The sequence below is a fragment of the Gopherus flavomarginatus genome, chromosome 8, assembly GCF_025201925.1.
Source record: "Gopherus flavomarginatus isolate rGopFla2 chromosome 8, rGopFla2.mat.asm, whole genome shotgun sequence".
Classification (NCBI taxonomy): Eukaryota; Metazoa; Chordata; order Testudines; family Testudinidae; genus Gopherus; species Gopherus flavomarginatus.
The window spans coordinates 86392471-86420019 of record NC_066624.1 but is presented as its reverse complement, the minus strand read 5'-3'; the positions used below and the strand labels follow the sequence as shown (position 1 = coordinate 86420019).

Below are 27549 nucleotides of genomic sequence, written 5' to 3'. Positions count from 1 at the left end.
CTTCGAAATCTTACCATGGACTTAATGACACAAGTTTTGAAGATGAGTACAATCTGTTTAGATACTACCTGAAACTTTGTTTATTTGTTTCTTTAAATAAACATTCAGGGCTATACTCATTTCAATTGGCCACAGTCCTGTAATTTTTTTTGTTTTGTTTTGTTTTGTTTAAGGAAAAAGATTGAAGACCAACACCTACCATAAATATGACAATGAGTATAAGGCAGATTCCCACTATAATTAGGAATGGAATTAAGTAATACTCCAAAGGAAGACTGAACTCTGGGATTAACACAATACGGCCACTGTGGGGGAAAGAAAAACAATTTTAAAATGAATTAAACTTTAACAAACAGTGAAGCTTACAAGAGAAATTCAAAAGGGTAAAGTCATCAACAGAAAAATTAGCATCTTCAGGCACATAAAAAGAGTATAATATGAAAATATTCAGCCACTTTTTTTTAAAAGGTCAACACATAGTCAGTGTAATACTAATGAAATAAATAGGTAAAACCGCAATCATTAGAATCAGTATACTTATCAGGGTGAAGTCCTGGCCCCAATGAAGTCAGTTAGAATTTTGCCATTTATTTAAATGGAGCCAGGTTTTTACCCCTAATGTGCATTCCAATTCACCACGAAGACGTTCAGCTGAAAATAGACTGTGTATACCTGTTTTAGAATGAGTCAAGTTTAAATGGTCATTGTTTCCTCATTAGTTAACAAAGTTGCACCCTGCTAATTTGCACGAATAACTGGAAGACCTATGCAGTTTTGTAACTGTGTCAGGCCCAGGATACTAGACAAAGTGGATTGAGGTAGTATCTTTTATTGAACCAACTTTTATTGGCTGTTGAATTTACACAGAGCTTTTCTTCAGGTCTGGGGAATTTACTCTGGGCCTTGAGGTAAGGATTTTCTGAACTTGAAGGCTGTTCTTTTCCTGTGAATGTCTTAAAGGACAGTGGGTGTGGGAGAGATATATTTTGTTTGTGTTTTGGTTTCCCCTTTGTTGGATCCTTTACAATCATCAATATAACTGTTTACCATCCTGGGGTATATTTTGCTCACATTTACATTGTGTGACCTTACTGAAGACAATGAGACTGCACAGATAAAACTGATTGCAGAATTTGTCCACAAAGTCTCAGATACTGGTGATGAGCAGGAAAGAACTCAGCCTGACAGTCATATCCTATGCTGAGTTTGCAGAAATGGCAAGTAGGAAAAATCTTTTCATATGTGGATACGTGATGCAGAAATAATGGAGGGACAACAAACACAGAACCCCAAGTGGAATTTTTAGTTCCTTTTCAAAGTTTTACCATGTTTAAGTGACTCACCTAAGTTGTACAACAGAAAAACAGATACCATATAACTCACTCTCATATACCAGTCACTGGACTATGCTGCCTTCCAAGCTACTGAAAACTTGCCTAGTGTTGTGGAAAGGTTTGCGAACCTTAGTAATCTTGCTAAACCTAGTTCATATTTTAGAGGCAAGCTTTGTATGTGTTCATTACAGCTGCATTAATTCAAAAATCTTTCTGTAGTATAACTGCAAAAATACATAAGTATAAGAGAGAATCTATATTTCAGCATGATTTCATATATTTCATCAATATTCAGTGACTTGTTTCCCTTCCTATGAATGCCTTGAAATAACATGGAACCATAAAACACCATCTGATGTGAAACCGTTCACAACATGGCTCGTGTGCCATTCAATCAGACTGTAACAGGACTCAACTGTAGTGTAATTCCCATATTCTCTACAGTTCGCATATAGAATTACTTTCCTGCTGCTTCATTTTTGTGAGTTGTAGCCTCCAAGAACTGGCAAAGCCAATATCTTAATTTATGCTGCTATTCCATTTGCCCTGACACTACCACCCCTACGTCTGTGGCGCCTTTCTCTGTATCCTGGAGAGTAGAATAGACTGTTTTTTCTGAGTTTAGTACTAATATAGCTACAATAGCTAGAGGGGCTTAGCTAGACTAGGGTAGTTAGCCTTCTACCCTACAAACCCGTATGTCACCTGCACTCCCACAGTCTATCAAGCAGAGTCCTGAGATTAGGTCCTTACGAAGTTGAGTCTCTCATGTCAGCAGGACGTGCTGCTGCTATGAAAGCAAGAGGAAGAATTTTGTTTAACTTGTGTTTTTGTAGCAACTATCCAACTGAGTGACTAAAATTCAGTTCACGCCTATTTCTCTTAGGACAGTCTTGAAAAATGTTGCTTGTTCAGAGCAAATACTACTACTTGATGGACATGTAACTGTTTAAATGTTCAATCATCATGGTGAAGAGTGGGATTTTGGGCTTGGACTGGTGAATTTTAATTAGTTGTATGAGATTTATATTAGGCTAATATTGGAATATATTTGGGGTTGGTATCTGTTTATCTCTGTATGATCTAAAGCAGGGGTAGGCAACCTATGGCATGGGTGCCGAAGGTGGCACACGAGCTGATTTTCATTGGCACTCACACTGCCCAGTCCTGGCCACCAGTCTGGGGGGCGGGGGGGGTGCTCTGCATTTTAATTTAATTTTAAATGAAGCTTCTTACACATTTTAAAAGCCTTATTTGCTTTACATACAATAGTTTAGTTATATATTATAGACAGAGAGAGAGAGACCTTCTAAAAATGTTAAAATGTATTACTAGCATGTGATACCTTAAATTAGAGTGAATAAATGAACATTCGGCACCCCACTTCTGAAAGGTTGCCAACGCCTGATCTAAAGGTATGGCTGGGGGTTTCTAATATTTTATTGCTATTGTATTATATAAATTATATAATGCACCAATGGTCTGATTCAAAGCCCAATAAAGTTAATGAAGACTTTCCAATGACTTCAGTGGACACTGCATCAGGTATTCTGTTTCTGAGACAGACACAGTAAAACTTAAATAAATCAGTACAAATGGGCCTTGCTCAAGTTTTTAAAAACATCTGTTAACAATGAACCATAAGCTGCAAGTCTTTCAATTGACAGACCAAAAGGGGTGAAAAATGGGGGGGTGGGGGAGAGAAGTGGAGCCAGCCTACCATCAGTATGAATAAGAGAGTGTTTTTATCATAAATTCATAAACGCGTAACTTTATCAGTGATTACACTATTGTTTTAATTATACTAAATACATTACAGTTTGACAAACACATGAGTTTTGTTTTGAGTAAACATGCTGGATGTGAAATGTAGATGATGCTTCCCCTAAGGTAACGTCTAATGTGCAATATCCTTTAAGAATGTGAAAGTGGCCACAAATATCTTATAAATCCAAGAAGCTTGCCAAAGTACTGGTCAGGCTGACAGGCTCAATAAATAGTATTCAGTAAGCATTCTTCAAGAGAACTTAAAAACTTAAGAGCAACTACATCTTTGCTGCAGCCTGTCAGAATAACTGTGGCCTAAAGTAAAGAGCTACTGAAAAGTCTGATTTTCTTTTTTCTTTTCACAATTTCAGATTCTTAGACTGACCACTCTGCCAGAGCATCTATTTATTTAAAAATACTTACACACAATCTCATAGGGATCAAGCATCTTACAGTCGATATTTAAAGTATACAAGGTGAAATCCTGGCCCCCAGTGAAGTCAATGGCAAGCCTTCCACTGACTTCAGTTTGGCCAGGATTTCATCCAGAAAAAAATTCTTGATCTTCAGTAAAGGATAAACAGAGGTGATAACAGTCCAAGGAATGATATTACTGCATATTAGGTTACATATTTAAAAAGATAAATAATTACTTACCCCTTTTCATAAGTGAATTCGTCTTTCAGTGAATTAGCTGATGTCTCACCAATAAAGACAGACGGAATATCAATTTTCTTTAAAACTTCGACTGTTCATAAAAAGAACAAAAGACTAGCACTGACATACATAACTCAGTCTCTATGGGCACACCAATAATTAAGACTGTCTCATGATGTCTTCGTGGCTCTTTAAAAGACAATCAGTGTGTGGGGACCTCTTCTAAGATAGATTTAGTATACAATATGCAATTAACACATTCTGTTAACTAAAGTGTCCACCTACAAAATAATATCCTGTGCTACTAGTAGTGGTATCTTAGAGTTGCTGTCTGTGCAAACATCAACTGATAATTCTTCAAAAATATTTAAGATAACAAGAAATCCTTTGGTAAATTACAGTTTAACCAAAGCATCACTAATTATAGTCAGACTGCAGCTGGTATAAATTGGCATAGCTTCATTGACTTGGAGGAGCTATGCTGACTTATACCAGCTGAGGATCTGGTCCTATATGTTCCACATTTTCCTATAAATGAAGGAGTGGAGATGACTTTAGGCTGGAAAAAGTCCAAAAGTAGAAAGGAGGGAATGAGCAAGCCCAACTTCACTATTCACAAGAAATCCAATTGAAGGAAAGCAACATTGTTATTTTTCCCCCTGTCACAGAATGCAGTCACAAAAACTTGCAACATTTCTCTTGACCTCAGGTGAGGAACACTCAGTATTAAAAAAAACAAGTGAAAGAGAGGAAACAAAAATACAGATGCTCTACTAACTTACACTGGTTCATTTCAACAGTGCTTCATCTTATTTCAGAAAATATACAAATATTGGTCTTGAGTAACACTATATTATATGATTTGAAATGGAAAGGGTTTCCACAGGCAGGTTTTAACTGCATAACATTTTTGCACACTTTGTCACTGGTGCATCTGAAATAGAAATAACTTTTTAGAGCTCTACCAACTCAAGAAATCCATACAATACATTTTGTGCTACTCTATGGCCCATCTCAGTGTGTCTTACACACAGAAGGAACAACTCACCAAGTGGCTTCAATTCCACTGAATTCAACGGAGTGGCAACTGCTTAAGTCAACAGTGAATTTGGCTTTGTGAGAAAGGGACGTACTAGTTCCTACTTGACAGATGGAGACACAGAAGTATAGAAAGGTTAGGGCAGGGGTGGACAAACTTTTTGGCCCAAGGGCCACATCTGGGTGGGGAAATTGCATGCAAGGCCATGAATGTAGGGCTGGAGCAGGGGGTTGTTGTGTGGGAGGGGGTGCGGAGTGCGGGAGGGGGCTCAGGGCAGAGGGTTAGGGTGCAGGAAGGGTGTGGCAGGTGCTCAGGGCAGGGAGTTAGGATGCAGGAGGGGGTGCAGAGTGCAACAGGGGGGTTGTGGTGCAGGAGGGGTGCGGCAGGGGGCTCAGGGCAGGGGTTGGGGTGCAGAAGGAGTGTGAAAAGTACAAGAGGGCTCAGGGCAGGGAGTTGGGGTAAAGAAGGGGTGCAGCAGGGATTGAGGTGTAGGAGGGGTTTGGGGTGTGGGCTTTGGCCCAGTGCCGCTTACCTGGAGCAGCTCCGGAGTGGCAGCGGCACACAGCAGGGCTAAGACAGGTTCCCTGGCTGTCCTGGCCCTGTGCCATGCCGCTCCCGGAAGCAGTTGGCACCACATCCCTGCTGCCCCTGGGGGAGTGGGTCAGAGGACTCCGCAGCTGCCGTCCCCTGCAGGTACCTCCCGCAAAGCTCCCATTGGCTGCGGTTCCCCATTCCTGGCCAATGGGAGCTGCGGGGAGCAGTGCCTGGAGGCAAGGGCAGCGCATGGAGCCCTCTGCCCTCCCTCCCCCAGGGGCCACAGGGACATGGTGCTGGTTGCTTCCAGCAGCAGCGTGGGGCCCACAGCACCATGGGAGTGGCAATCCCGTGGGCAAGATCCAAAGCCCTAATGGGACGGATCTGGCCCGGAGGCCGTAGTTTGCCCACCCCTGGATTAGGGTCTACATTTTCAAAAGCAGACTCTAATTTTGGATCCTCAGTTTGACACTTCAGGCCTGACTCCCAGTCCTGTGCCATAACTATAACTACAGGCTGCCATAAAAGCAAATATATAAAGGTACATACTAAAAGAGATGTGCAAAATGTAGGGCAGCTAATAACACAGGCTTCATTTATGTATTAACTAAAGCTGTGTGAAGTGTCTGGGTTTGCTTCCCAGGACTCCTGGGGAACATCTTACTTGGTTTCAGTTCATGTGGGTTTGCACGTGTGACTTTAAGTTTCAAGGTTGAATGAATCCAAAGTTCCAGTGAAATTTGGTTGACATCAAAGTGTTCAGGTTTTCCAAAGAAACTATGTGGAATCGTACTTTTCTGAGTGCAATGCAAAAAACATATTACGGCCCGTGGTTACTTGAAACTGTTCCAAAGGTTTCTTGCAAACTTCTCTTGCATTTTGAGTTTATAACTAAAGTTGAAACCAAGCAAGCATCACAAGCTTGGGGATTTCACTGAGAACACTTCACACAGCTTTCCCACAATTTAGTGTTTTGTCTGTTGAAAGTGAATTTCTCAGTTCACTGAAAGGTGTCTCTTTATTTGGAAATATTGTTTGTTCACAGTTATGTCCCTGTTCAGTACTCAATCAGTTGAAGAAAAGTGAAGGAAAAGGATCAAAATATCACAGAAAACTAACAGCACTAAAGACAGAACCAATATTTGGTATCTATCCAAAATATGCAATAGTAGACATTGAATACTTTTTCTTGGCAACAGTGGGATTATGTGGCAGTGTGCTACTTTAGAGATAATGAACATTTTAAATCCTCAACAGTAAATCACACGAACACTTTCTCATTAAACACTGAAATACATACCAAAAGAAGAAACTGACATTTCAGCCACCTTGCAAATATGTTCTCAACTTACTAATTAATGAACGTATATGAAAACAGTAAACACTAGAATCTTACCTCTTGTATGCTATGTTTTGGGAATACCTTCATTTATTCCAGTGAAAAATTATACACGTACATGTATAATCCTTTGGGGGTTATTTAGGTGAACAGACAGCTGTGCAAAGAACAGTGAGCATGAACAGACTCCCTACCCAAAAATTACAATATGTTTTGGATCCTCATCCCATGGAGCAGCAGTAACTTTTTTTTGCCATATTCCTATTTCAGTAATAACGAAAGAGAACTGACATCATCCTATATGTTTATTGGGCCAATCACATTCTTCTTGCTCATAAATTTTAACCACTTGACTTCCATGGAAAAGCTGAACCAAAATTTCAACAAGGAGAATAGACAGAACAATGCTTGCACAGAACACAAACACCATAATGGTGCAAATACCATATAAAGCATGCACATACATGCACATAGCAGCTTCTAACATCTTAAATACATTAAAACAAGGGGAACTCCTGATCATAATAAACTGAAGTTAATACCATATACTATAGTGGGTGGAATAACTTTCAAATAGGAGAGAAGTGATACCTGTACTTACTGTCGTTGGATCCCATGCTAATCAGGTCATCAGAATCAACATTGTGAACTATAGCTGCCTTGTATCCAGCTCTCTGTGCATTTAAAACCTGTAAGTCATATACAGTACTTGTTATATTAATATATCAATCTTCTACAATAAAACAAGATACTAATTTACAACATTCTAGGAGTGCAAATGACTCCACTTTCATTTAGAAATCAGGAATTATTTTTTCAAACAACCACATATTTCTAAAATAGGATGTTACTGTACTCTTTCTAAGAAGGTATAAAAATCACTTCTGTGCAGGCAGGTTTCATGTTTACATAATTAGTCCTAAAATCCTTCAACATTAAGATAAAAAGCCTTTGTCATATCTGAAAATCAAGAGAGTAACTTATTTTGATTAATCAGTACTTATCTTTAACCTGACATGTAAGTCATAATCTTTGCCTTTAGATCATGCTTGGATCTCTTTAACTTGTCAGTTCACAATATCACTAATGTGTCATCATAGTAGTGCAGAATTATGAATATGCACCAGATCCTAAGGTGCAGTGCAAAGCAACTGCATTGCTGGCATATTTTGGCCTTAAATTCAGCATAGCTAGACATGACTAGATCACCATGGTGCATGATATTCTTCCATTGTACAGAGCTGACATAGCAAGTCCTACATCCTCCCTGTTGCCAGTGTAAGGGGTATCGTTATGGCATTGTAGCTCTGGCTATCCTCTGCTTCAATGATATGTGGCTGTGAAAGGGCCCCCGGGGTCTGTAAACTGTCCTAAACTATGCCAAAAGATCATCCAGAGACAGCAAAGCCTGTTTTTATAACCCTGTGTAGAATTGCACAGTGAACTCCTGGGCTGTAATTGAGTGATCTGAGCCCATATTTATAAAAATATTTTAGATTGTCAGATCACTTGGGTTGGATATGCCTCAGCGGCCCTTTACTTTATCCCTCATTCAAGGTGACTGTGTCGTACACTTATCTTTGGGTAATGTCATCTGCAAGCACAATATTAAACTGCCATCTTTATGCTGATACCTCAGATCTACCTCCCTACTCCAGGCCTGTTGTCTCCTGCCCAACCTAAAATCTTGGGCTGTCTCTGACACTTTCTTGTGAATATCTAGCCACCAGCTCAAGCTAAACATGGCTAAAACACAGCTCCTAATTTTCCTGCCCAAGCCTTCCCTGCTAGTCTTTTCTCAACCACTCTGGACATCAGGCACCATCCTGCCTGTTACTCAGGTGTGTACCTGGGGATCATCTTCAAATTGGTCCTTACATCTTGTTTATAGCTAAATCTTGCTCATGGTTTCTGTGTAACATCTAAGATGCAGCCTTTCCTATCCATCCATGCAGCTAAAATTCTTGTCTTGTTACTGCAACATCCTTCTCTCTGGACTTGACAAATGCAATCTTTCCCTACTCGTATCCATTCAGAATGTTGCTGCTAAGATCTCTGCCCCAAGCCTGTCACCTGATCATGTCACCCTTCTCTCTCTGAATCCCTCCACTGGTTCCCTCTTCTTTATTAAATCAAACATAAGCTGCTTGTAGTTACTTTAAGACCCTTCACGGTCAAGCCCCATGCTATCAATTGTCTCTTATTTACTATCGAGCTGCCAATGCTCACCTGCAATCAGGGGCAGCTCCAGGCCCCAGCACGCCAAGTGCATGCTTAAAGCAGCAAGCCGTGGGGGGGCGCTCTGCCGGCGCCACGAGGGCGGCAGGCAGGCTGCCCTCGGCGACTTGCCTGCGGAGGGTCCGCTGGTCCCACAGCTTCAATGGACTTCCCGCAGGCATGCCTGCGGAGGGTCTGCTGGTCCCGCAGCTTCGGCAGTCCTCCGAAGCCGCAGAACCAGCGGACCCTCCGCAGGCAAACCGCCGTGCTTGGGGCGGCAAAAACCCCAGAGCCGCCCCTGCCTGCAATTGGCCCATGATGCTATCTTCCACTGCCCACTTGTTACATTTTCAAACAAACACCTTAGTGCTTTCTTTCATGTTGCCCCTTGCTATTGGGCAGTGTTCCCCACAAATATCCACAACTGTTATCCATTATTCAAATCTCTTCAAGTGTCTTTTGCTGTGATGCTAACAAAGCCCTTGACAAGCTAGGCTTCTAGTGTACAGAGTGCACTGCTTATCATGAGGACCAATACTGTCTCATTATTGAGTTATACTCCATCTATATCATCTGTCTCCTGTCTTATCGTTAGATTGTAAGCCTCTTAGGATAGAAAATCATCTTATTCTGAATTTGTAAAGCATCTAGCACAATGAGGTGAATGGAGACCCTGGGTGCTATGGTAATACAAATAATAAATCATCCTCCCAGTCATGAAGAGCTAGACATGTGGCTCCCTCTGGGAAGTGTGCCATCACCACTTTCAAGCTGGCTATAGGGGCCATCAGAGTAGCATTTCCACCTTCACACTGGACTGAGCTAGCATCTCACATGGGAAACCATTATCATACAAACTTTTGGCCAGCCCATTAGAATTTGTCAAGCAGGAGTTAATAGGAGCACTTATATTTATTTGATGGGTAAATGCAGTGGATACATCAATTTACCAGCAGTTATTGTCCCACACCAGATACTCCTGTTGGTGCAGACTGTCCCTGTACTCACCACATCTCACATACTATGGTGTGGTACCAGCTCTCACTAAAAAGTCATTATTTGACAACTACTGTAACTCTTCTAAAATTCTATAAGCAGCCCTGCACATACATACATAGCAAATCTTAATAGTTACTGTTTGATCCTGTAAAAGGACTCTTCTAGTCAGATTTTAAACATAGTGGGCCAAATTATTTAGTCCTTTCTCTTGTTATCTAGCCATCCATCCACAACTGGCAACTGCGAATTACAGATCTACAGTTCTGTCTCAGATTTCTTCTGCTTAGGGTTCAAGCTACAAAAGCAAAGTTAAAGTGCTTTGGACAGTCATCACTTTGGAGATGGAATTAGTTCAATTTAAAGTTTCTAATTTTTTAATGTGTGATTAACTCAAAAATTAATCACGTGAGTCAACTGCAATTGACAGCCCTAATTATATTAATTGCACTTATAATAATAGAATACCAATTGAAATTTATTAAATATATTTGGATGTTTTTCTACATTTTCAATATTGATTTCAATTACAAGACAGAATACAAAGTGCACAGTGCTCACTTTATATTTTTTATTACAAATATATGCACTGTAAAAATCATAAACAAAAGAAATAGTATTTTTCAATTCACCTCATACAAGTATTGAAGTGCAATCTCTTTATCATGAAAGTGTAACTTACAAATGTAGGGTTTTGGGGGTTTTTTTGGTTACATAACTGCACTCAAAAACAAAACAGTGTAAAACTTTACAGCCTACAAGTCCACATAGTCCTACTACTTATTCGGACAATCACTGTAACAAACAAGTTTGTTTACACTGATGGGAGATACTGCTGCCTGCTTCTTGTTTACAATATCACCTGAAAGTGAGAACAGGTGTTCACATGGCACTGTTGTAGCTGGTGTCGCAAGATATTCATGTGCCAGATGAGTTAAAGATTCCTACCACCCTTCCAGAGGACATGCTTCCATGCTGATGATCGGTTCTGCTTGATAACGATCCAAAGCAGTGCAGACTGACGCATGTTCGTTTTCATCATCTGAGTCAGATGCCACCAGCAGAAGGTTCGTTTTCTTTTTTTGGTAGTTTGGGTTCTGTAGTTTCCGCATCGGAGTGTTGCTCTTTGAAGACTTCTAAAAGCATGCTCCACACCCTGTCACTCTCAGATTTTGGATGGCATTTCAGATTCTTAAACCAGGGGTCAAGTGCTGTAGCTATTTTTAGAAATCTCACATGGATACCTTCTTTGCATTTTCTCAAATCTGCTGTGAAACTGTTCTTAAAACGAACATGTGCTGGGTCATCGTCCGAGACCGCTATAATATGAAATATATGCAGAATGCGGGTAAAACAGAGCAGGGGACATACAATTCTCCTCCCAAGGAGTACAGTCACAAATTTAATTGACGCATTATTTTTTTAATGAGCATCATCAGCATGGAAGTATGTCCTCTGGAATAGTGGCCGAAGCATGGAACAGGCATACAAATGTTTAGCATATCTGGCTACAAAAGTGCCATGTGAACAACCTGTTCTCACTTTCAGGTGACATTGTAAACAAGAAGCAGGCAGCAGTATCTCCCGTCAATGTAAACAAACTTATTTGTTATAGTGATTGGCAGGATAAGAAGTAGGACTGAGTGGACTTGTAGGCTTTAAAGTGTTATATTGTTTTATTGTTGAATGCAGCTTTTTTATATACACCTCTACCTCGATATAACGCGACCCGATATAACACTAATTCAGATATAACACGGTAAAGCAGTGCTCCGGGGGGGTTAGGCTGCGCACTCAGGTGGATCAAAGCAAGTTCGATATAACGCGGTTTCACCTATAACGCAGTACGATTTTTTGGCTCCCGAGGACAGCGTTCTATCGAGGTAGAGGTGTAATTCTACATTTGTAAGTTCAACTTTCATTATAGATTGCACTATAGTACTTGTATGAGGTGAATTACAAATATTTGCACTGTAAAAACAAAATATTTTTCAATCAAAAATAAATATAAAGTAAGCACTATACACTTTGTATTCTGTGGTATAATTGAAATTAATATATTTGAAAATGTATTTAATATCCAAAAATATTTAAAATAAATGGTATTCTATTGTTTAACTGTGCACTTAATCTTTTTAATCGCTTGACAGCCTAAATATAATACATATAGTATTTGGATCCACATTTTAAAAATTACTTTCTTCCTTCCTTCCCTTTCTGTTTTCCTGCCCTATGAAAAGCAGCCCCTATTCGACCATCAAAGGAGCAGTAGTTTCCCTTGGGTTGCCAGAATGGTGATAACTGCTCCCTAAGCTGCCATTGTGAAGCAATAACTTCATTCAGTCATGACAGCAGCAATCTACTAGGGATGAGCAGTTTCTCGTTTGGTAGGATTTGATAATTCAGTGGTGTGAATTTAATCTCTTGCATTATCAGTGTTTATTGCATGGGTTCCAGTGTGTTCCATGCATCATCCTAACAAAATATGGGCTTACTAGAAGTATTTTGATGCTACATTCCTCATAAGGATATAGCCTACGTATCCTACAAAGGATGAATATAGGCAAATAACAAAGGAATGCAGGGGCAAGATTAGAAAGGCAAAGGCACAAAATGAGCTCAAACTAGTTATGGGAATAAAGGGAAACAAGAAGACTTTTTATCAATACATTAGAAGCAAGAGGAAGACCAAGGACAGAGTAGGCCCACTGCTCAGTGAGGAAGGAGAAACAGTAACAAGAAACTTGGAAATGGCAGAGATGCTTAATGACTTCTTTGTTTCGGTCTTCACTGAGAAGTCTGAAGGAATGTCTAACATAGTGAATGCTTATGGGAAAGGGGTAGGTTTAGAAGATAAAATAAAAAAAGAGCAAGTTTAAAAATCACTTAGAAAAGTTAGATGCCTGCAAGTCACCAGGGCCTGATGAAATGCATCCTAGAATACTCAAGGAGTGAATAGAGGAGGTATCTGAGCCTCTAGCTATTATCTTTGGAAAGTCATGGGAGACGGGAGAGATTCAGAAGACTGGAAAAGGGCAAATATAGTGCCAATCTACAAAAAGGGAAATAAAAACAACCCAAGAAACTACAGACCAGTTAGTTTATCTTCTGTGCCAGGGAAGATAATGGAGCAAGTAATTAAGGAAATCATCTGCAAACACTTGGAAGGTGGTAAGGTGATAGGGAATAGCCACCATGGATTTGTAAAGAACAAATCGTGTCAAACCAATCTGATAGCTTTCTTTGATAGGATAATGAGTCATGTGGATAAGGGAGAAGCGGTGGATGTGGTATACCTAGACTTTAGTAAGGCATTTGATACGGTCTCGCATGATATCCTTATCAATAAACTAGGCAAATATAATTTAGATGGGCTATTATAAGGTGGGTGCATAACTGGCTGGATAACCGTACTCAGAGAGTAGTTATTAATGGCTCCCAATCCTGCTGGAAAGGTATAACAAGTGGGGTTCCGCAGGGGTCTGTTTGGGACTGGCTCTGTTCAATATCTTCATCAACGACTTAGATGTTGGCATAGAAAGTATGCTTATTAAGTTTGCAGACGATACCAAACTGGGAGGGATTTGCAACTGCTTTGGAGGACAGTATCAAAATTCAAAATGATCTGGACAAACTGGAGAAATGGTCTGAGGTAAACTGGATGAAGTTCAATAAAGACAAATGCAAAGTGCTCCACTTAGGAAGGAACAATCAGTTTCACACATACAGAATGGAAAGAGACTGTCTAGGAAGGAGTATGGCAGAAAGAGATCTAGGGGTCATAGTGGACCACAAGCTAACTAAGAGTCAACAGTGTGATACTGTTGCAAAAAAAGCAAACGTGATTCTGGGATGCATTAACAGGTGTGTTGTAAACAAGACATGAGAAGTCATTCTTCCACTCTACTCTGCGCTGGTTAGGCCTCAACTGGAGTATTGTGTCCAGTTCTGGGCACCGCATTTCAAAAAAGATGTGGAGAAATTGGAGAGGGTCCAGAGAAGAGCAACAACAATGATTAAAGATCTTGGGAACATGACCTATGAAGGAAGGCTGAAAGAATTGGTTTGTTTAGTTTGGAAAAGAGAAGACTGAGAGGGGACATGATAGCAGTTTTCAGGTATCTAAAAGGGTGTCATCAGGAGGAGGGAGAAAACTTGTTCACCTTAGGCTCTAAAGATAGAACAAGAAGCAACGGGCTTAAACTGCAGCAAGGGAGATTTAGGTTGGACATTAGGAAAAAGTTCCTAACTGTCAGGGTAGTTAAACACTAGAATAAATTGCCTAGGGAGGTTGTGGAATCTCCATGTCTGGAGATATTTAAGAGTAGGTTAGATAAATGTCTATCAGGGACGGTCTAGACAGTATTTGGTCCTGCCATGAGGGCAGGGGACTGGACTCGATGACCTCTTGAGGTCCCTTCCAGTCCTAGTGTCTATGAATCTATGAATCCCATTGTCTGGTAATCCTTATGCTAATAAGATACATGCTGACCAGTTAATGTTGAAGACAGGGACTTTTTCAGCAGACTAATAGCTGCTGCAGCAGCTATACTGCATAGAGCTGTTCAAAGCTTTCTGTGTTTTTGAAGGAAGCACATTTGGTCTAGAGTCAAGACCTGTATCTTCAAAACTAGAAAAAATATAGCCAGATTGCACATCCCAAGGGACTGAAATCATGGTGTGGAAGACGTTAATGATCTTAGCTTTCCAGTTTTACATTAGTACTTCTAAAAACCAGAGTCTCCAGGCCAAGCCTGAAAATGGAGACCTTCATAGTGTAGCTGTGCGATGGCCTTGTGGATAAAGATGACTTCAAAGTGAAGACAAAATAAAGAGATGGAAAGGAAGTGAAAAAAGACTTGCCAAAAACATCACTCACCAAAATAGCATAAAGGTCAAAGCCAATGAGGGAGTGTCCATCAAGTTATTTGCACTCTTTACTTTGTCTATGGTAGCACTTGTTCTTAATCTTGATCATAGAATCATAGAATATCAGGGTTGCAAGGGAACTCAGGAGGTCATCTAGTCCAACCCCCTGCTCAAAGCAGGACCAATCCCCAACTAAATCATCCCAGCCAGGCCTTCGTCAAGCCTGGCCTTAAAAACTTCTAAGCAAAGAGATTCCACCACCTCCTAGGTAACCCATTCCAGTGCTTCACCATCCTCCTGGTGAAAAAGCTTTTCCTAATATCCAACCTAAACCTCCCCCACGGCAACTTGAGACCATTACTCCTTGTTCCGTCATCTGCTACCACTGAGAACAGTCTAGATCCATCCTCTTTGGAACCCCCTTTCAGGTAGTTGAAAACAGCTATCAAATCCCCCTCATTCTTTTCTTCTGCAGATTAAACAATCCCAGTTCCCTCAGCCTTTCCTCATAAGTCATGTGCTCCAGCCCCCTAATCATTTTTGTTGCCCTCTGATGGACTCTTTCCAATTTTTCCACATCCTTCTTGTAGTGTGGGGCCCAAAACTGGATTCAGTGCTTCAGATGAGGCCTCACCAATGCCGAATAGAGGGAAATGATCACTTCCCCTGATCTGCTGGCAATGCCCCTACTTATATAGCCCAAAATGCCGTTAGCCTTCTTGGAAACAAGGGCCCACTGTTGACTCATATCCAGCTTCTTGTCCACTGTAACCCCTAGGTCCTTTTCATCCACATGTCTCTCCGATAAAAATGATCAGATAGGGTGGGAGAGGTATCCTTTTATCGGACCAACTTCTGTTGCTTAAAGAAGCTTTTGAGCTCTGTGAAAGCTCAAGCTTGTCTCCCTCACCAACAGAAGTTGGTTCAATAAAGATATTACCTTACCTACCTTCTCTAATATCCTGGTACAAACATTGCTACAAGACTGCACACAATTATCAGTTATTATTCATCCATGGAGAAAAATTTCTTATTGTGAGACGTATACATTTATTTAACATGCCTTATTGGAAAAAATGGTCCACTACACGGAATATTTTCTTCAGCAAAGGTAGCAAATAATTCACAACACACTAAACTTTTAATTCATTATAAATGTCCATGTGGCTTAAATTACATATCACTTTGAATGATTTTTGTAGACACTGTCAAACTGTTAGCTGAAACTAGTTGAAACGTCAATTTTAATGCAAATTCCTCTTTTTTAGAATAAAAGCTTAAACTTTTCAAAAGTATTGAAGGCACTTAGGGTCCTAAATCCTACTGACTTTTGGTAGAACTTAGCTCCTGAGTCAATTACGCACACTTAAAAATTTTACCCCGAATCTCTCAAAGAATGAATCCAGTTAACAGTCATCTGATGCAAAATCAAAACTGCCCTTTCAATGTTTTCTTACTTCGTTTTGTTCCAGTTAAAATTTTAATTCCTAACTTATTGTCCAAGTGAAGTAGTAAAGTGAAAATGAAATTGTCTTTTTTTGTTGAAGCCAGGAAAAATGCAAGAATTAAACAAAGTCACAAACACTAAAGTAAACTTTAAGACATTCTTTCAGTTTTAATCTAAGCAGGAGTTCCCAAACTGTAGTACATCCACTGGTGATATATGAGCTTGATGTTTCATCAATTCACTTCACAACAATTTAAAGACGGTACGTGAACCAATAAAGTTTGGAAACTGCTGGAAGGTGTTATTTTCAACATAGATGTGGACATTTGTCTCTTATAGGATTTTTAAGTAGACAGCATTCCTTTAAAATCAAAGCTACATGTGTTTACAGAATCTTTAGCAGATAGCATAAAACTCAAAACATTCAGGAGTTTGATTAACATACAGGATACCTTGCATAGGGAGTACAAAAAAGGAAAGCTCTCCCATATTTACAAACTAACCCACGTGTGTCAAAAAATTCTATTTTAAACAGTTTAAACGAAGTAACAGCTGTTCTTTTTAAGAATACAAGATGCCAATATAATCTAATTCTCTTTATAAGAACTATATGTGATAGGCTGCACATTTACAAAATGCACTACCACCAAACATATGGTTTGAAGAGGAAACGAAAGGACTCCCCTAAGAGAAGGAAGATTAATGAATAACAAAACATGCAAAGCAACCCACACCTAAAACAAGAAATACTATCTGGAAGACGTGTGATTAAGAGTTTCTGAGCAATATGAATAAGCATAGCTTCAGGACTAGAACAAAGTCTTGACAAATGTTTCAAGGAAAATTGCATTTGGAACTTAAAATCATATGCTATTTCTGATGACTTAGTCTTTTATTTTGCATATCCATCAAAAGCTCATTCTACTCCCACTAATGTTAATACAGATTTTCCCACTTACCTTAGTAGGATCAGGATTAGGTCTCAAATGTATGGTAAAGTTAAAGTATGTATGGCCCAATTCTGCTGAAGTTAAGCAGTATCTTACACCACAAGAAAGCCTATTGAAATCAATTGAGTAAGCTACTAATTCAACCTGAGTAGTGGTGGCAATGCCTTTATGATTAGTAGCTGAGACCTTGGCCAATTTAGTGTTAGAAGTACTCTTATGTCCCACCAACTCCAAGGATGGGTTTGCTATGTGCACCCACAGAAATGCACATATGGGTGGGTGCTGGCTTCAGGGTTTTGCTATCACAAATGAGTGTAAGTGGAAGGATGTGCTTATGGATAGGCTGTAAGGGGAGGGAGGCATCTGTAGATGTGATGTGATGTAGGTCAGGAATGGTTCTACGCTGTCCCAAAAAACACTGGGGTTCAGTTTCTGCTCCTGATAGCCTGTATTTTTCCAGGCCAGCAGAGCCAACTCACTCAGAAGGGAGTACATTGCATTGCTCAGCAGAGTCACTTCTAACAGAATAAGGAATGACGTTCTGCCTTCTTTGGCCAGAACGATAATGTTCATCATGAGGCGGGGCCATGAGAGTATGAGGCAGAAGGAAATGGAAATAAATCCTCAAGACTCCTTCCTGAATTCAGAAGGCTTCTCCATGGAGGATCACATGCAACCCCATCTGTCCATTCTGTTTTGAACCAGAAGTGAATGTTTACCTAGGTGCATTAGTCTCTTATAACTAAAAATTTTCTATACTTCCCTCCCAAGTTTCAACTATTTTGAAACTCAATACTTCTAAATCAATTTATTAATTCCCTCTCCCCTACCCATTCCAATGGAACAACAATCCATTGTGTATATTTACAAGATGCAGAAAAATTCAACCTAATCAGAGGAAAGCAGACTTTGGACTGAAATAAGATTCACTTATTAAAAAAGCTATGCTTTTTATGGAACAGAGAGATCTGACCCTTAATCTTGCTATTTTTCTAAATCTTTCTCCCCTGTCATGTAGGCTTTTTTTATTTCTCCATCAGATGTTGGTTTTAGCCCATATGCTACATTACTCTATGGCTTTTTCTCTACTCCATCTATGTTAATATAATTACTGATATATAACATTGATCCTGGTTTCCATTTCAAAAAATTTCTTTTCCACTCTCCATATGCCAGCATTCTGTCTTATATAGCATACAAAAGATTACATAAATACACACTGCTGTCATAGTTTTGGTTTAATTATGTCTAGGATGACCAGATAGCAAGAGTAAAAACTGAGATGGAGTGGGGGGTAATAGGTGCCTATATAAGACAAAGCCCTGAATATCTGGACTGTCCCTATAAAACTGGACATCTGGTCACCTCAGTTATGTCCCATTGTATCGTCCCCACAGATGACCAGATCAAACCAACTAATTTACACCAATACTAAAGCTTCCCAGTCAAAGCCTTAAAAATCCTATTTCCGCTTTATTGAAGAATGCTTTTATATACAATATAAAGAACTGCATTCTTTACATATCAAAGACAAAGAAATTATAGTATGTGAAGCCCATGTAAAGACACAATACAGTTTGCATGACACCGAACTAGTCTCTGGGGTATGTAACAAACCCTCAATGCGCAAAGTGTATATATTGATGTTAAGATCCATTGATATTTTGGGGACAGTTCATGTGAGTGCCATTGAGGTAACTTGTTTCAAACCCTAGAGGATGAAGTTTGGCTTCTGATAGCCTAGAGAAGATATTACAAAAGTAGTGGATGAAAGGCCTCTCAAACCAGTTAAAGTAATAAAAATCAGCTCGATCAAATGCCAGAATGAATGAATAAATCTGAGCAAAATGACAGTTAAAATGAAGAATTTACTAGTAAATTTTATAGCATCTTTATACCTACAAGCTGTTGAAATTTCCTGTAACATTAATAACTTATCTCTAAAATATCTGCTTTTTTTAAACTTCAATGAAAATTGGGTTTCAGGACTGAAGAATGTGGGATATGCATGAAGCAGTTATCCAATGTGCTTGCTTGTTGCACAGAAAAGAAGACCTAGAAGGGGAACCGCATCAAAATATTCATATTGGGCCTCATCCAAGCATACTCAAGTCAGAGGAAAGACTTCCCTTGACTTCAATGGCTGTTGAATCAGGCTCACTGTTTGTCACAGTTAGAGCTATCAGAGTAGCTTTCACACTTCTGATCGGTGCCTTTTTAGCTTTCTTAATACATGGAGATGGTGACAAACTGCACTGCTGCAGCATGATGGGAAGACAAAGGCTTAAATTTCTTCCAAGTCCTTTCACCAAGTAAGTGGTGCTCTTATTTGGTGCAAGTGCTTAGCAGTACTGGGTACTTGGTGGAAGGAGCTGCTTTTACCGTGGAAAAATAAAGTTGTTATGGGCTGATCTTGAGAAGGGCTAAGCACCCTCAAACCCTCTTAAATCAATAGGAATTGAGGGTGCTTAGCGTCACCTCGACTCTTGACAACACTTCTAGTTTTTAAATTCATATGTAAATCTGAGCCTCCAGTTCTGAAATCCTACTCTGTCTGGATTACAGTCCGTTCTTTGTTGGCATCCGCAAGTACCTCTGATGGTAACACAAATCAAAACAGTGGTCTGTAATATGCATTATTTTCCGATGTGACTGAGGATTCACTGTGAAGACCAGATAAGTAACATCTCTGAGAGCGTTATGTTTTCAGTTGAGAAGGATGAAAGCTGAACCCACATCAGCAGAAGGAAATTCCTGGAATTGAACTGAGTGTTCTGATACTGTAAAAAATCCCACTGATGTCACAGGGCATAAAACTGAACAGAATTTCTCCTACAAGGGGGATCAGACACACAATTTGTGACTGGTTGAGGAGAATAACTTCAGTGTTACTCTCAAGACTGGTGGGTATCTGCTCTCCCTTTTGCAGCCTGTCCTGACCTTGGCATTTCCAGTGAGGGCAGCCCTGGGCATCATGGGTCACACCAATATGTTCCTGGACTTGTTCACTAGCCCTGCTAGGAATTTTCTTGTAGAAACCTAACACAGCTTTTAGTGAGGGTTAATACAGCCAGTAATGATCAAATTAGAGAATTAAGTAAGAATTATGTTAAGTTCTGTTAAGATAAGTAGCCATGACTTCAGTGGGAAAGTGATCAAATTAAGGAGTAAGGGCCAGATTTGTGTTTCAGTTAGAGCAGTTAAGATCCATGGAACCACCACTGAGACCTTTTTTCAAGTTTGCACAGGTGTAATTGCTGTTAGAATTTAGCCCCTTGTAGGAGAAATTCTGTTCAGTTTTAGCATCTTTTAGCTCCTGGCAATAAACTGCTGTCTATATTGGCGCTTTTCAGCACTAAAACTTTTGTCGCTCGGGCGGTAATCATTGTTTTTTCACACCTCTGAACGATTAAAGTTTTAGTGTTCAAAGTGGCAGTGTAGACCCAGCCTAAATTGGGGAGTTGTACAAACATAACTACACCAATGCAAAAATTCCTTTTGTAAGAAAGGGCAGGTATGCCTACAATTCACAACCACTTACCAATACAGCAGCATGCACAAAGGGGGAATGTATATGACAGCTGTGCATGCACATGGGTTAACTTACCACTATAGCTTTTAGAGATATATTTTTGAGTACTCAACTATCTATTGTGTATGAAATCTAAAATATGTTTGTCTGTTTTATAACGTCAATGTCAATGCAAATTATGAGACGTTTCAAGGATATTCACTTTGGCCAGGAGCAAATGAATTTATACTTCAATGAAAAATCCTGCCATTGACTCAGTATGTACTATTTTAATATATTTTGCAATAAACTCAACACAAATTTGTTCCCATTCAATTTAATTTAATGAAGGAACTGTCCAAAATGTGAAGTCTCTATTCTTGTGTAAAACTGAGTTTGAGAAAACGGACCTGATTCTCACTTACATCATAGCCTCTTTTTGCCAGAATCATGTACAGGAACCTTGATGTAAGCGAATCAGCCCCCACAAAGCAACAGAAATGTGACAAAATGAACAAAATTGAATCCACCTTTCCCATGAAGTCCCCAATTAAAACCATCAGTGTAGATTGTTGAAAGGGGAAATAATTTGGTTTCTGTAATACAATACCTCATCAGGACTTGCTTACAAAATAGTTTTCTAATCAGAAGAAATCTGTTCCCTTGGCAGATCTCAGATATTATCCTGTAATTTATCATTGTTAAAGATGACTAAACTGCCTAAAGCTTTAATCCAGTAACAGGATCCACTATTGTGGACCCTTTATGCTTAGAGAACTGTCTCATTCTCCCTTGATATATGGTAGATTTACAGGTATAACTGTCACCAAGGTTGATGGTAATTCTGTGTGTGTATATTCCCCCATATATCAGGTCAATAGTTCCATTAGCTGTAAGAGCTCTTACATATATTTGAAAGAATACTATATTGTAGCCAGAGAGCATGATACAAAGCCCACTGCAGTAAATGCAATCTTTCTGGGACTGATCCACTGAACTCAATTGAAAGACTGGGATTATGGTCCTATCATGCCCCTAGACATGCTGATAGTTCTGAGCCTACTTCAGGAAAAGTAGCATAATATTTATGTATGAAACTAAAGTTAATGCTCTCTAGGCAAAGGTTCTGTGAACGGATGCAAATCATTCTTACTAGTCATTAGAGCTTTAAAATGAAGGCACTCTGGAAATAAAAATTTAAACTCCAGTTTCAACTAAAGTTTCAGTTTAATAAAAGGTTTTTTGGAGTGTATATACTGGATCAATGTTCTCTTCTCTAAATGCTATGGCCCAGCTAACCTTCACCCGCTTGCTGTCCCATCCATAGTGTTTCTGGCAGACTAGAAGGATAGAAATACAGATCTAGGGATCATGCTCCTTATACAGAGAACACCCAACTCCAGTTGCATAGCCAGAATCTGTGTCACCACACACTGATCTAAATTGGATGGATCAGACTAAGGCTGATTTAAAATCCTGCAAAAATATTCATTGTTGTTCATTCTTGTCCTTTCATTCAAAAGTCCCAGTCCATGGGTTTTCTATTACCCAGTTGATATAATGGCCAGATTCCGATGTACTTAATCCTGCTGAACAGTTGCTTATATCAAAACAATAAAAACTCCATGGTTCATCTGTGCTACAAGAACTGTTTTTCTGCATATAAAAGCCTGGGCCCACATTAGGGGATAGCAAGCAGGGCAATTGCCCAGGGTCTTGTGCCACAGAGGCCTCCGCAAAGCTAGGTTGCTCAGGCATCAGCCCCAGGCGGTGGGGCTCAGGGCCTTGGGCTTTAGCCCCATCCAGTGGGCTTTGTGCTCTAAGCCCCAGCAAGTCTAATGCCAGCCTGGCTTGGTGGACTCCCTGAAACGTGCTCGTGGCATGTTCCCTCCCATCCCCCGGGGCTCCAGACCCCTGGTTGCTGAGGGCAATATAATCCACTGCATTATTCATTTAGAAACTGATGCCTTTAAGATGGGACTTATGTTCCTATGACAGTGGTTCCCAAACTTGTTTCGACGCTTGTGCAGGGAAAGCCCCTGGAGGGCCAGGCCGCTTTGTTTACCTGCTGCGTCCACAGGTTCGGTTGATCGTGGCTCCCACTGGCTGCGGATCGCTGCTCCAGGCCAATGGGAGCTGCTGGAAGTGGTGGCCAGCATATCCCTTGGCCTGCGCCGCTTCCAGCAGCTCCCATTGGCCTGAAGCAGCGAACTGCAGCCAGTGGGAGCCGCGATTGGCTGAACAAGTTTGGGAACCGCTGTCTTATGACATAAAAGCAAAATCTGTCTTCTGCCTGCTTGTAGTAATTAAAGATACTATGGCACCTTTTAGAAAAATGCAGGGGCCAAAGCAGTAGTGTAGTTGTGGGTGTACTGACTTCTCAGTGGGTGAAGACAAAGTTGAGCGTAGATTAGTCCACCACTTTTTAACTGCTACACCACTGGCTCAAACCCAGCATCATGGCCAAAAGCCCCTAACTCCAACATTCTGGCTGCTGCAATTCTCTCTGCAATTTCAATAGAGTGGGGGGTGGGTGGGGCATTCTTTTTATTTTCTTTCCTAATTACCTGAGTAGTTATCATACATTATTAAACTGTTGCAAGTCAGACCAAAGGTGGCTGCATTTCAGTGGCGGAAGAATGAATCCATATGTTTAATACATACAGTACTGACCTAAATCAAAGTGCTTTGGAAGCCTTGAGGATTCAGTATCATACCTAACACTTTAGTCCTATATTCCTGTTACAATCAACTACAGCCTCAAAAGCACTGGAGATTGCTGAACACATGGTCAGTGCTGAAGAAATTAATAATGCTGTACTTCTAGAATTAAAAAAAAGAATATTCACAGATGCCTAATTAACCCTGTCTACGTACAGGTACAATTTTACAAATCACTTGGAGGCATTAGGGCAGATTCCCAGCTGTTTTAGGACAGTTTTTCACTGTTCCACTACTGTGAAGCTCCCATGAAGCTGCCTTATTTGGCTACGAAACAACACGCCTGAGTAGAGACATGCTACAGAGCCATTGTAGTGGCTCCTACACCACATCCCTTCTTGCAGTCAGCACTTGGGACAAGGCTACTATCAGTTGGAACAAATTACAGTAGACAGGAGGCCGCTCCAATTTGTCTGCAAGCTGGACTGGCACAGAGCAGCCTCAGAATTGGGGTCTTGTCAAAAACCACTGTTTTCTCCTCTTCTGCATGCTGCACCAAGCACTTCTTGGCTATAATTGAGGGTCTGGCCAGTATGTAGGTTTGACCCTCTGAAGGCCTTGAGTTCCATAAAACAACGAAACATTTATTCTAAACTACCTGTAGTTTTTCCATTTGAATTCTATACTTTAATTAGAAATTATTCCAATTATAATTCAAGAAAATGACTAAGACATGAGAAATACCCTTCATTTTAATTATTTCAGAACTTTACAAACTGGAATACACAACTGAATGTGAAATGTTAATAAATATAGGCATTGGTGGGGGTTTACAGACACTATGATTTTTTTTTGACCAGTGGCATGTCCTAGCCAGAACGTCAGCTCAACATAGCTTTCAACTCACGTGTTACATAATGGTACAAACTGCTGCAATATGTACTTGTAAGGTATGTTGCTGGACAGTATGTAATGTGTGCTGGCAGATGTCATGACTGGTTAGGATGTAGGAAATGGAGGACAGATCCTCTGCTAGTGAGTCTAGCCCTGTATTTGTTTGCTATCAAACTACTAATCATGTTATCTGTGCTTGGTAAAGAAATGTCTAGGAAATTTGTTTTGCCATGGACACTAAGAGCAAGCTACATGAGAGACTAAGTACATTTAAGGAGAAATTCTAGATCGGGCAAGAATGGATTAAACACTGACCGAAGAAGTGATCCTGTAATCCCTTTGTGTCAGACTTCCACTGACTGTGAGGAACTCACTGTTTCTGCTTGTTTTGACAAATCTGTGTGTGTAAGATTGTAACAGTTAACAGTCCTATACTTTTGACCAGTAAACAACCTAGTTATGTGTGCCTTCTACATGTTGGAGTCATATCTGTAGTTGAAAGGTTTACTAGAATTCATTAATCTCACATCAACCTGGGTCAAATGTCAAAAGAGAAATGATCTATTGTTTAGCACAGGGGTGGGCAAACTTTTTGGCCTGAGGGCCACATTGGGGTTCCAAAACTGTATGGAGGATCAGGCAGGGAAGGCCCCTGCCCCTATTACTTCCCGACCCCTGACTGCCCCCCTCAGAACCCCTGACCCATCCAACACCCCCTGCTCCTTGTCCCCTGACCGCCCCCTCCTAACCCCTGCCCCAGGATCCTACCCCCTATCCAAGTCCCCCTGCTCCCTGTCCCAACTGCCTCAACCGCTATCCACACCCCTGCTCCCTGACAGGCCCCCCGGGACTCCCACACCTATCCAACCCCCACCCGTTCCCTGTCCCTTGACGGCCCCCCCCAAACCTCAACCCCATCCAACCTCACCCTGTTCCCTGTCCCCTGACTACACCCCGGAACCCTCTACCTCTTATCCAACCCCCCTGCTCCCTGCCTCCTTACCATGCCGCTCAGAGCAGCTGCACTGCCCAGCTGGAGCCAGCCATGCTACCTGGCAGGAGCTTGCAGCCCTGTGGTCCAGAGCGCTGGCGGCACAGTGAGCTGAGGCTGCAGGGGAGGGGAGAGGCCAGGGGCTAGCCTCCTAAGCCAAGAGCTCAAGGGCCGGGCAGGACAGTCCTGTGGGCCATCGTAGTTTGCCCACCTCTCGTTTAGCATCAAAGTTATGGGTAAAATGAGGTTTTGATGTGAAACCAGGTGAAATTTAGTGATTTTAACTCTGTTGTAATGTGAAGTTGCTGGAAAAGGTGCAAGCCCAAGTTAATCAAAACAACCACAAGCCCATCCTTCTTCCTTTGTGTCTTAAGGCATGGGTGGGGACTTAGAGCTGGGTTCAGTTCCTGACTCTGCCACAAACATGCCTCTGACTTTAGGTAAGGCACTTATCCTATCTGTAAAATGCTGATAGCAGTATTTTCCATTCTTCCCAGTGATACTGAGGCTAAATTAAATGTATGTGAGGTGCTCAGACACCAAGAGGGCATATAAATGGGTGGGACATATAAATACATAGGTACTTGTTAACCATGTAGTTTTACCCATATCTTTCTGCTAGCATGTATGTAACATGATCTGTGAATGCATCACTTGCATAAGTACTTTATTTTTGTGTTGTAATAGGTGTGCAAATCTTGCTTGTGTAAAATTAAATTTTAAAAACGGATTGTTCACAAACAAGGGCAGTTTACTGCTACAGGACAGACAAATACATACACAACCATTTCAATACATAAATGGGTCATATTTAGGCTAGGATTCCTCTGCTCAACATCCTGATAGAGATCAGCCTTAGACGCAGATTCCTACTATTTGTTCCCACCTCTGAAACTGAATTTCAGCCACTTGAGGTCAAGAGCTCCTTGTACTCCAACAGCCTTTCTTGGTGTTCTTTACACTGCATCTGGTCAGCTGTTATAGTTCCGCAGAATTCCCAGCGGACTTGCAATCAGACAGCAGCTTCAGCACTCCCTCCAACTATTTCACAGTTGCTGAATGGTAGCTTAGTAACAAAGGATTTTCCTGTAAAGGTCCTGAGACTGCTCCCTGTCTTTCCTGAATCCATCTGACCAGGTACATATATATTAGGTTAAACTACAGAGAAGCTAGAATGTCATAGTAACTGTCATAGCCATTGATTCCATTACCTATTCGATGATAGGACACATTAAAAAAACCTAAGTGTGAAATGCACAAATGTGTAGCATGAAAACTAAATATCAGTTAATTGAGTTTTTTGTCATAATGAAGGAAAGCAATTGAAATCTGCTAAAATTCACTCTTAGCAAACCTGAGCCCAAACTATGGCTCTTAGACGTAGTGATGTGCTGGTGGGAAAGGTGACTACCCATAGTACCCAAGTCACAGTGGAAGAAGGTATTATCCTTAAAATCAGAGATGTGACTAAATACAGATACAGCACATTGCAAAACAATCTCCCCCATGTACACCAATGTACTTTTTTTGTGACGCTCCCCCTTCAGTCTGCTCCTGTAATCAAAAACCACTCTCAATTATTCCAGTGAATTAGGCCCCAAACAGGAAGGCTATAATTATAAAGGACAGACAGTGAAGGTATTCGGGACTTAAAACAAAGGAGAATTACATGTGTGTGAGCAAGGCAAGACACAGTATGGTGGACACTGGACAGAAATCCATAAGGGAACTTGAAATGTCAACCTGCATCAAGATCAGAGTATACTGTTACAGTAAACTGGCTTTCTTTGGAAAACAAGAAAGACGAATTTACTTAGGTATTAAACTCTTAGAGGACAGAAAATGGATGTTCAAGGGCTATTTCCAAGTGTTAAATACAAGAACAAAAGGGATATTGCTAGGTAAAAAACAAATGAAGATGGAATTCTTTACTCAGAGGAAACATAAGTTATGAAATAAACTACCTTTATTAAGGCAAGGGGAAAGAGGTACTAATATGTTAGGTGTTTCGCAATTATGAAATGTTTCACAGACTTGCTAGTGCAAAACTATAAAAAAAATCAAAATGCATCAGAAATATAACAACTAGACTGTGTGGGGAGGCTGCAGGGGCTATTGACTTCTGAAATATACATGATGGGCTGGTGTGCTATGATGAAGCACCAGACAGTCAGGAAAAGAAAGTGCTGCAGTACTTCTACCTTCATGGTTGGCAGCATTGCAGTCAACTCCTCAGTATGGCCTGACAGTGCATTAGTGAATGTGGCATACTGAGAAGCCTGGTTGTAGGTGAGAGGAGAGAGAGATGCAGTGGGGAAGTAAGCGAACAAGAAGACAAAAGGA

General features: G+C 40.6%; 1 protein-coding gene across 2 annotated transcripts in view; it reads right to left on the bottom strand.

Annotated features, from left to right (window-relative positions):
• Positions 1 to 27549, bottom strand: part of RNF13 (ring finger protein 13) — a 91577-nt gene that overhangs the window by 30904 nt on the left and 33124 nt on the right. For both annotated transcript variants that reach the window (XM_050966066.1, XM_050966065.1), the window contains exons 5-7: positions 7272 to 7359; positions 3759 to 3849; positions 200 to 305 (exon numbers count right to left, since the gene is read on the bottom strand). In XM_050966066.1, coding sequence (XP_050822023.1) covers positions 200 to 305; positions 3759 to 3849; positions 7272 to 7359 — 285 coding nt within the window. The remainder of the gene's footprint in view (positions 1 to 199; positions 306 to 3758; positions 3850 to 7271; positions 7360 to 27549) is intronic.